The sequence below is a fragment of the Salminus brasiliensis genome, chromosome 22, assembly GCF_030463535.1.
Source record: "Salminus brasiliensis chromosome 22, fSalBra1.hap2, whole genome shotgun sequence".
NCBI classification, from domain to species: Eukaryota; Metazoa; Chordata; class Actinopteri; order Characiformes; family Bryconidae; genus Salminus; species Salminus brasiliensis.
This window is the reverse complement of record NC_132899.1, coordinates 15,447,604-15,458,856: the sequence shown is the minus strand read 5'-3', so window position 1 is coordinate 15,458,856 and position 11,253 is coordinate 15,447,604. Positions and strand designations below refer to the sequence as shown.

Genomic DNA, 11,253 nt, shown 5'->3' with positions numbered 1-11,253 from the left:
GTAATTAGCTATGCAGCATTTGGGAGGAATATTGGGTAAAAAAAAAGTACACTCACGTGCCTTTGATGGCCTATATAAAATCCTGCTGTTTGTGACACATCTGAGCTAACTATTACCCAAGCTTGTGCACTGTACTCTCAAAAATTAACAACTGAACTCACAGATATTACACCAGTTTGCTATAAATTTGATTATGCGTCTATTATTACTACTGGTATTATTTATTTTAAGGATTACAGGACATTTACAGTAAAATCTAAATTTACAGGGCTCTGCCAGGAAAGCTGCCAGTGTTCCTTTTACGCAAATAGTTTACGTCAGGCAAAGTCACACACAGAGATTTACAAAAACAATGCTTGGCAGTATTATAGCCTGTAGAAAAGAAGGTTGAACTTGTGATTGGAAAGAAGATAATGGAGAGATATTGCAGCGTCTAAATAGGAGAATATCTTGTCTAACCAGCAGTGTTCACAGCAGCAAGAGAGAGAGAGTGAGAGAGAGCGCAAGAGAAAGAGAGAGAGAGAGAGAAAGAGAGATGTTATTGCGCTGGAAGATGGATTGGAGTCTGGCGTGTGTGCCAGGGGGGAGACTCCACATTTCCAGACTGGCTCTGTTCTGCTCTGGCGGGTGACTGAATGTGTGTGTGCATATGTGTGTGTGTGTGTGTGTGTGTGTGTGTGTGTATGTGCATGTGTGTGTGTGTGTGTAAAGGGGGTTACACTGCAGCACACTGTTCAAACTGTTTATGCATACCAGCCTGCTCTGAGTGCCTCTTTGTCATGAGCTGTTTACACAAACGTATTTTGGGAAAATTCCACATGACTGGACAGGATTTCACCATAAATCATTGAATCTGCAGCTTTGTGTAATGATAACTTCTGTCAGTCATTTAGTCCTCCTGAGCTGTCCTTCTTTTCCCATCTCTCTTTTTTGCTGACTCTCTGGGACACAGTAAGAATGTGTGCTGTGTGTGGATTTGAGTGGGTTGTTTCTGGATCTGACGTTAAAGCCGATCAGAATGAGACTTCAGTTCCATTGTTGCAGTTTCAATACAACATCACCATGTTTTGCTACTGTAAGGCCAGATGCTGTGCTATATTTAGTGGCTCCACTAGATGGCAGTAGAGAACAAGGACACAAGCCTCATTTAACTTTCACATGAGAGTTTATTGTGGTAATGAAGGCAACTGTCAGTTAGCACATCAGCATGCTGTGTGTTTTTTACTTTCTCATGCCTTTTCGAACTTTGGTTGCACATATTAAATCAGAAAGGAAAATGTTGACATCATGTGGTACAGACAAATACGTCCCCAAATCAGCAGTGATCGATTAGAACAGAACTCAGATATAATGATCAGTTAAAATGTAATATCTCAAAGTTACACTGAACTATTTGCAAAAAGGATGATCTGACATACTGAGAAATCAGGGCAATCGACTAAAATCATTAATGGTAAACAATAACAGCAATAGCCCAATTAATCAAGTAAATTGCACATATTCATCAACATATGGTCTCCTTAGTTTGTTGGGTAACAATAAAAATGAAAAATCTTGGGAAAAAAAAGAAAAATATATTTATGACACCAAATTGCTAATCACAGTGCTACTTGCTTTAAGTCATTGTTGTCCTGAGCATTTCCTTTCTGATCAAACCTAGAGAAATTAAAGAAGAGGTTAAAGTGACTTTTTACTGTGTGTATGTAAATATTTACTGAATATCAGTGGTAGGCTACTGGTAGGCTACTGTACCTTTTGTTTGATCTGTGGCGTCTGAAGACATGGTAGGATGTAATAGTGATGAAAACAAAAACCAGAAACCCAGCTACTGCTGCCAGGCCGATGAAGAGGCTCATGTGGTCTGGTGCTGATACAAAGACATAGTGGAGGAAGTATTCTTAAATTTACCATTACTCATTTTCTTTAAAGAGTCATTTTTAAGGTAATATGTATATATATATATATATATATAAATATATATATATATATATATACATATATATATATATATATATATATATATTCAGGGTTTTTTTGTTATATTGGTGGGATTCATATACCAAAAAAAGTAGGTTTTTAATTGTATATTTCCATTTTAAAGGTTTGTATATATAGACTGGTGTATATAAATGACATCTGAAACACTGAAGCACTCCGTATGACTTGCATAGATATATGAGGTGCATTGGTAGAATTTGACTGCTAAATAGGTAAATATGCTGTATGTACATGTGTTGTGTTTGTTATAGCACAAAACAATGTTTCTATAAATGAATCTACATCTAAAAGCAAAGACAGTTTGGTAACACTTTACTGTAGAGCACCTACAGGACACCTATTAATGCCTTGTACACATGTGCCTACATAAACAATAATATGACTTATTCCAACAAGGTTCTTTTGTCATGGAGGCTACTTCATATGTCAATTGCAACATTATGTTTATGTAGGTTTATGTCAGTTACCATGAAAAGCTTATTTACAGGAAGTGTTGTGTTACCTTCATAAAGGGGCCTTATAGTTATGTTCTACCGAACGTTTGTTTTTCTGTGATGTGATATGGTGAGTTTCGGTTCATATAGTCATTAGGGAAGCCACAAAACCATTGGAATTACATGGTCTAATGCAGGCACTAATGCACATAATTGTATGACTTCCCCAATAAACACAATAAACACTGCAACTTTACATACAAAAATGTACTGTAGCACAGGAACATTATCAGATGACACTTTATGTATGCTTAGGCAATCTACAAATTGAGCAATTGAGTTTTTGCAATCCAGTTTTAAGATACCACATCTGATTCTTATCAAGAGACTCGCTTTATCTGATATAGTCAAAGTACAGTGGTTTATGCAACAGATGAGCCCCTTGTAATGACAGCCTAGTATCTCTCGCTGTCTGTAATTTGTCCTTTAAAATGTCACATAAAACCCTTGTGTGAAAGAGATTTTAAATAAGCTCAAACCCACCTTTAGGGTCACATGTTTCCCCAGCAGAGAGTAGAAGGTGTCTGGTATTATCCAAGGAGCCATCATTGACCTCAGGCTTTATTCCCAGCAGGTGGCACATTAAGGCGTACACATTGACTGTTTCAAAGGGTCCCACCACCAGATTCTGGTGGAAGTCAGGCCCCACTGCCCTGAAGAAAGGCTTCATGTCTAAGACATTGTTATCAAAGCCGTGTTCTCCTTTATTGAACTGAACTGGAAACAGCTAGAAAATGAAGGAAAAATTAAGCAGTAAGTTAAACATTTTTGCTGTTGCATTAAAACCCTGTTTTTATAGATGCTAGCTATCTTGTACAATGTGTGAACATTGTATGACAAATGGACCACATTATAAAAGCAATATTAAATGGCATTTAAGTTAATTAAGTCCATGTAAAATCTGCATCTGCTAGAAAGTTGCCTTTTTCAAGATGTGAGGTTTTAATGAGGAAGTAATGCATTTTCTGAAATGAGTTGATAATACTTTGAATCAACTGATATGAACTTAACAGGTATCAAACACATGGAAGTACCTTTCTCATCCATTTTGCAGTTACAGAATATGACTTTATTATGACTACCAACTAAATAGCAGGAACAAACACCTCTGGTTTAGAATGAACTTGGCCCGGGACGTCTCAGATTCCCCATAATAGGGTTTGCTGCACTTATAAAGAGCTAGCACACCAGTCAGGGTGGTAGCAATTCAGAATCCACATCTTGGGATGTTCTAGAGCCATCATAGTGAATAGACTTCTCACACATTGAGTGTCTCCCAACAGCATAACAGCATCATAGGCCATTCATGCCAGAGAGGAACAACAACAACGACAAGTGACGCAGAGCAATCGGCGGTGGCGCTAATGGCATCCAAACCAAGGGTGGTTGTTCTCCCTATTAGTTAGGTGGGCATAATATTCTGATATGACTTTGTATACTGCATATTTCACATGATTTATTTTCAGATTTATTTTCATATGAATTTCTATTGGTTTTGACGTTCAAAGACTCACCCCATTGATCACATATCCTGGATCGGCATAAAGAATGATGGGTAAAATGCGTGGATGTTTTGAATAATGAAGGCGAGCAGGCATGTCTTCCTTCTTATAGACATGCAGGTTAGGATGTGCACCTTTCAGGGTCCTGTACACCTTCTCCAGCATGCCTTCTTTGGGCAAAAGCATCCCACTAGGTCCATAGTCCACTAAATGGAACTGAATATCTCTAAAGGAGAAGCCTGGAATTTTGGACAGGATAATCTCATTGACTCCATCTCCTCTAAATACAGTGGTCATACCATGGTCAGCGGTGATGATGATATTCAGGTGGTTGGTAAGGCCGTGATTTTTAGCTGTTTCACGTATATAGCCAACAGTGCGGTCCACCATTTTCACTACTTCACGGCGCTCTGGGGAGTCAGGCCCATATTTGTGACCTGTTGAGTCTGGTTCACCAAAATATAGTGAGACAAAGTCCAGATCCTGTGCTTTAAACCATTCCCCCATGATCGTGTCCACATTCCTCCTCCAGTCTGTCTCATTGGCATAGTCATAGAATCGAGGTTCCACCTGGCTCACTTGGATTCTTTCGCTCTGATAGGTGGCCGCAGTGCCCGGAAAATGTAAGGAGCCAGTTTTCAGACCCTGAGTGAGTTTCAAAGAGTAAAAAAGTGAATTCAGTGCCTGATCTAACTGATCCAACTGACTTTAGGGAGATTTTTATTTATCACAGCTTTTATATTGGTTTTATACATTATATTTTAGCATATTGAAGAGTGTGTTAATTTGTGTTAATTAAGGTTTTCAAAAAATGATAAATATGCATGCTGAGCCTGAACTGTATGATCATTAGAATGCTGTTTCAAATACAGCATTGTGTCTTTGGACCCTGGTCACAAAGTCTCTGTAAAAAGACCACATCTGTGACCACAGTCACCCCTACAAGCACACTGACCCAACAAGAACACAGGATATTCAGAATTGAAGAGAGTTTTTTATTTCTTTTTAGAGAGTTTGTAGGCCTCACCTGTCTTTGAGCTGTTATCCATATAGGTAGACTGCCATTGTCCCAGTAGTCATCAACAAACTGTGTCATGTAGTACTGCTTCTTCTCCTGAGTGGTAGTGTTGAACCACATGTTGTGGATAACTCAATGTAACGTCCTGTGCAGATATATATTGCATATGGATAGACAGTGTTATAGCATATACAGTGCTGGGAAAAAAAGTAATAGGTCCCTTAGTTACTCAATCAATTACCAATTAACCAAACTGAATTGATCATTAGGATCACTTCAACTAGACATGTCCAGGCTTGATTACTGCCAGCCCGTCTGGACAGTCTGGAAAGGCATTTCCAATGCTCTGGAACTCCAGCAAACCACAGTGAGAGCCATTATCTTTAAATGGAGAAAACCTGGAAGAGGGCTGAATCTTCCCAGAAGTACTCCCCACCGAACGTAACCAGCAGAGATGTGACTCGCAGCAATGACTCATCCAAGACGTCACAGAAGAACCTAGCTAAACATCTGAGTAACTGCAGTCCTTGTTTACCTCAGATAAGCTCAGCATTCATCATTCCACCATTGGAATGAGATCGGGAAAATGGCATCAATGGGAGAGTTACAATTTGAAAACCATGGCTAACCAAGAGGAACATTATAGCTTGTCTCACATTTGACTAACAACAACCCTGTACATAGGCTTCACACTTCAGTTCTTCACCCTCATAACTGTAGCATTCTGTACTCTTATTCTCATTCCACTCACCTGTTAACAGAGTGAAGTGTGTGGGACTAGTGATGGTTAGATATGGTGGTGTGACATAAGTAGCTTTCACTCCATCTTCAGCCATCTTGTCCAAATTTGGGGTGTCCACATCACGGTCATAGTCCCATCTGAATCCATCGAAGGACACTAGGAGCAGCTTGTTTCTTATTTTGGTACATGGGTCTCTGGCTGGGGCTGAGAGAGCTGGAGAAACTGCAAGCAGCCAAAGACTCAGAATCCACAGCATTGCCAGAGGAGATCTGCCACACTTACACTACTGAATATGCTCACCATCTGAGGTTCCTTCTCTACACTTCATGCTATTTCAGTTCATCTTGACTTTTATGAGCCGATCATTATCACATCTTATCACAAACACCTTATCTGGGGTTAAAGATGTGTCAGCGTTTACTCAGCACTCTTCTCCAGATTTATAACACAATTCATTAAAAGTGATACTGAAGCAAGTTTATTTTGTATAGAGGTGATAATGTGTAACTGTAATAGAACACTTTAGCATTTCTGGCACACAGAACAGATGTTGCTGTATAATGCAGCAGAGAGAACTCTATATTATGAGAATTTTGAGAGAGATAGTATTTTCTATTATTATTAGTAGTAGTAATATTAGTGGTAGTAGTAGTATATGCCCCATAAGTAAAGTCTGAAGTCTTTTTACTATATGTTCCACAAAACTCATTGTCAGAAAAATCAACAAGACATTATAGATCTATTTAGACACAAACATACTGTACATGATACTCCCTGAACTATTTCTTTAAAACTGCTAATGTAGCAAATTAAGACTTCATATAAAGTCACATCCTCTGTTCCAGTATTGCACATATGATATAAGTGGCGTATCTGCAACCATTACAAAAAGTTTGAAAAGAGTCTGCTAATAAAATTCATTGCGAGGAACTGACCCATGAATTGTCAAAAGCATCCAGTTCTGTATCTGCAAGGTAATTCTGCTCTAAAGATCAGCTATTAAACATTTATGCACTCATAACTATCATTTCAGGAGATTTCTTGGAAAAAAAGGAGTATCCATACTTTCCAGTGGAAACTCAGTGGCATTTATTAACACGATATAGTGGAAAATATCATGAGTGAGCTAAGAAAAAGAGGCTGTCAAAAAAAATGAACACAGACCATTTTCATTATTATTATTATTGTAGAGCCCATCTATTGTATGCATCCCTGCGGAGGGCTACACCAAATTCTGAAATGACTGACCTCCCAGCTACACTGCACATGAAGGTTATGGAGACATTTTAATATAGTTTTGACTTTTGCACAGTGGCACAGGGTGACTCACAAGAATCCCATATATAAGGGAAAGATAGTTAGATTTTTAATAAGAAGGATATATCATGTTCTGCATTTGGTCACTGATGTGATTTGGGTGTATAGGTCATATCAGTTCGAATATAAGCTGAGAGGGTTATAAAAGGAAGAAGAATGAGTACATCCATTTGTATAATTGTCATTCAAAAAAAACTTTCTTCTTAACTTTAGGCATTATGGAGCATTTATATCAGTCTATTTATCATGAAATCTTAACAAAATATAAAGTACAACTGTCCAATTCAAATTATGCCCAAAAGTGAAAAAAGCAAAGGGAAATGCACGTTTTTGCCTGTCATTGATGTTATGTTATCTGTCACTAAAATATTCATCTTTATTACAGCATGAAATGTTTGTCATGCAACAAACACATTAATACAAATACAATATATTATACTCAGCTGTCTCACTTTGTTATAACTGACTTGGGGGAGGGGGTGTATGCTGGTCTTGCACCGCCTGAAGTTTGAGTTAGCTAAAGTTCCAACAGAGGGTGCTGTTCACTATGATAAGACTAAAAGAAAGCAAACTTGATATCAGATCTTTTATGAGCAGAACATTTGCAATAAAGTTAGATAAAGATATAGATAAGATAAAGACATAATGCATCTTATCAGGCTGCTTTTATGCATAGGGACATATAAACACTTTTATAACAGAACATGGAGCTTGTAAATATATGCTATATAGTGTTTTTTATTCTGTAAAAAAAAGATATGTTCCCTGGCATTGCTATAATCTTATGCATCATAAGTATTTATAATACTTTTGTTGAAGAAGCATTTGTTTAAACGCTTATCTGTATCTTACCATAGACTTCGAATTTTCACACAACCTGCTTGGAGGCTCTATAATAATAATAAAAAAAACGTATATAGTAGAACTACAATAGTTTCACAGTAAATTCAGATACTATAGTTTACTACAATGTAGACCATTAGTTGTACTACTCTCGTCCATAACCGTCTGATTCGGTGCTGCATAAGCTAAGGCCAAAGGGAGACTGCAGTGCATTATCTGCTCTACGGAAAGGATCATCATGTGAAACCTGCCATCTATACAAAGCCTGTATGAGCGCAGGATAAGGAAACATAGGTTCACATCCAACTATTTCAGAGATTACTCTCTGGAAAATGCATAGTGCAGTGGCACTCACTAATCAGCTCTAAACAGGACTCACTACTTGTTTACACATAGCTTTATATATTGCTCTTTTGCAGGACTTCTTATTGTTGCAAACAGTCTATATTTTCATTTCACATAGAATTGCAGTTTGAAATTGATGTTGATGTATGCATTAATTTGATTAAGTTGATGTATGCATTAAATAAGACATATTCTTCATCTACAAGACATATTCTTGTTATAAACTATATATGTTATATATGCACATGTTCATGAACAGACATTTTATATATTGACACAGGTTATTATGAATCCAATATTAGTATCCATCCACTTATCCATGACACAGCAAAATCCATTTCTTAAAGTTATTATAGCAGCTTCAAAACGCATGCTATAGGTCTATTATATGTATTATGTAGTCATTTTACAGCAAGATAAAAATTCATTTGGGGTCTACAAGCATTTAACATTAACCAGGCTTTTAGCATTTTGTTAATGTATGTCACACTGTGCAGATAGGCCATGCCTAAATGTTCAACTTTTCTATCCACAGCAAAGAAGCCTTTCTTGAGCAGGTTGTGTTTCCAGCTGTTATATTGTATAGTCTTTAATGAAATTCAATTATTTTTTTTATAATACCTACGCTTGCAGTGCCCAGTGTTGGTATATCTCAATATAAAACACAATGCAAAACAGGTGTTATGAAACACAGTGGTTTCAGAGGATTAATTGCTGCTGGGGACAGAGAATCTGCTTAAGAGATGTGAGATATTTGAAGAAAAGAACTTTTTCCCCCTCACACGCGGATTATAGTTTAATTCCTTGCTTGCCTCATGAATTTTCTTTGCTCAACACTCTCAAATCTTCTCTCTTTGCAACATTAATACAGAAAAGCAACTGAAGACTCGTCATTTGCAATGCAAATGTGGATATTCATATTGTGTATCAAATATAAGCTCAAAAGAAATTAACTTTTTAAAATTAAGTTGATGAGTTACCGTTATTTTGTTAGCAAGGTCATTAGCTAATTAAACAATTCAAACAGCTTTTGTATAATTTACAACCCCCCTTTTTTCTAATCGGCTTGAAAACTCTCTGGAAAATGGTCAGTTGAAGTGGAGGACAGGGTCTTGATCAGTAGACTTGGCTTCTGGAGCTTTTTGTTCTCACTGGGTTCAAACCAGGGCTTTTGTATGTGACTGTAAAAGGCAGGTCTGACAACTTTTGCCAACTGTCTTGTAGTAAGATTCAGGTTGTTCCTAAATGGTAGGCGCCATTAGTGATGAGTATTACTACAGTATAACTCCAAAATACTGCAATCAGGAAAATACAGTATTTACTCATCTACTCTATGCTTCTACAATGGGGTCTTAGGCTCTACGTCTCATTATTTTTTTAGTCACGTACTAGGTATGAGTGCCATTAGACAGCAGTGTTTAACACTGAAACATTATGATTTACTATATGAATCACTCATTGGTCCTATTTGGGTCCACAACAGTAATCAGATCTTTAGTAATACAGACAAGTGTTTCAAATATTGCTGAACAGAAGTTGAATTTTGTCAAACTTTACTATGATCAAATGTGCCATATAGGTTGACACATTAACACTACATATATCAAACAAATATTTATGTTTTAATATTTCAAAATCACATGAATTGTAACTATAATATATAAAAATATAAAAGCTTGTAAGCAAAACTAGATCATCAGAATGGTGTTAATTGTTAATAAACTATGTTGATATGTGTAAGTTTATGTATAAGTTTATTTATTATTAGGTTATTTTATGTAAGACTTGTCTTGTTACTGATTGGCTGAAGTCTGGTTATTTGCCTTTTAACAGGGCCTGTAAAGTATCCAGATAAAAAAAAATTGAGGCCTAAACTGCTCCCTCAATTTAATAAATTGTTACCTCAATTTAACAATAATTTCCCTCAAATTAATAAATTGTTACCTCACTTTTACAGTCCTTTCCCTCAATTTAATAAATTGTTACCTCAATTAAACAATCATTTCCCTCAATTTAATAAATAGCCTCCTCTGTTTAGAGAGAATTTAGTTAAACGAGGAAACAATTTATTAAATTGAAGAAACTGATTTTGAAATATAATGATTTATCCAGTTAAGTCTATGATTTATTAATTAAGGGAATTACTTCAATCGTTTTACATCTCTACATTTTATTTTTCTACCTCCCTACTTTAGGGGCTCCGTACCTTTCACCTGTTCTCAGTTCCCGCCCCGTTTACTGAGCTCTCCCTATCCCCGCACAGGTCAGTTGTGAGACGTCCCTCATTGATTTGCTGTTGCTATGGGTAACGGTCCGCGCGCCCTGAACTAAGGACCCTCTGGTTGACTAGCTAGTTAGCATGTAGCATCTGTTTCACTCCTGCAGAATCTGGTGCAGGGGAGGTTCTGCGTGTGTTTAACCCCTTAGCGGCAGCTGTATACAGCTTTATTACTTCACCAACTTTATGGAATGTTTTTGGACCAGTGCATGAGAGCTGGCAGCCATGGAAATGCACAGAAGAGTGTCAAAGAATCCCCAAAGATTCCCAAACACATTCAGGCAATGGTGTCAAATCCAGGTCCAGAAAGTAAAACTCCACCCCAAGTTTTTTTTTAACCCAACTGCCTGGGCAACTCTGCTGCAGCGTAAGGATCTAGCACTAGCTAGCGGAGCTGCCCAGGCAGTTGGAACAAAATCCTGCAGGGGGATTTTTCTTTTCTGGGCCTGGATTTGCCATTTCCGCTTTCAGGTGGGTTCAAGTCAGAAATACGCATCAGCCCCCGCAGTTAATTAGCAGTAAGTAAGTAGCTGTTTTGCTAAAAACAGATGGTCCGAGTTATAAGGTGAAATTGCCAGAATACAAGTCAACAGTGGGGGTTTAGAAACCAGCTCAGCTCCCAACTTGCGAGCTGCAGTGGCAGCAGTTTAAAACAACCAGAGAAAAATGACATGATGCTGTGTTCAGGATTGGTGCTGAAGGTATGGTGCGACTGT

At 37.5% G+C, this 11,253-nt stretch overlaps 1 protein-coding gene across 1 annotated transcript; it reads right to left on the bottom strand.

The window, feature by feature from the left end:
* Positions 1-1,598: 1,598 nt before the first annotated feature.
* Positions 1,599-6,010, bottom strand: LOC140544227 (ectonucleotide pyrophosphatase/phosphodiesterase family member 7-like). The gene is made up of 6 exons (XM_072667663.1): positions 5,743-6,010; positions 5,022-5,143; positions 4,007-4,639; positions 2,988-3,219; positions 1,753-1,867; positions 1,599-1,656 (listed from the first exon to the last, which is right to left on the bottom strand). Exons 1-6 carry the CDS (start codon positions 6,008-6,010, stop codon positions 1,599-1,601), a joined length of 1,428 nt encoding a protein of 475 aa, XP_072523764.1.
* Between the last annotated feature and the right edge of the window lie 5,243 nt (positions 6,011-11,253).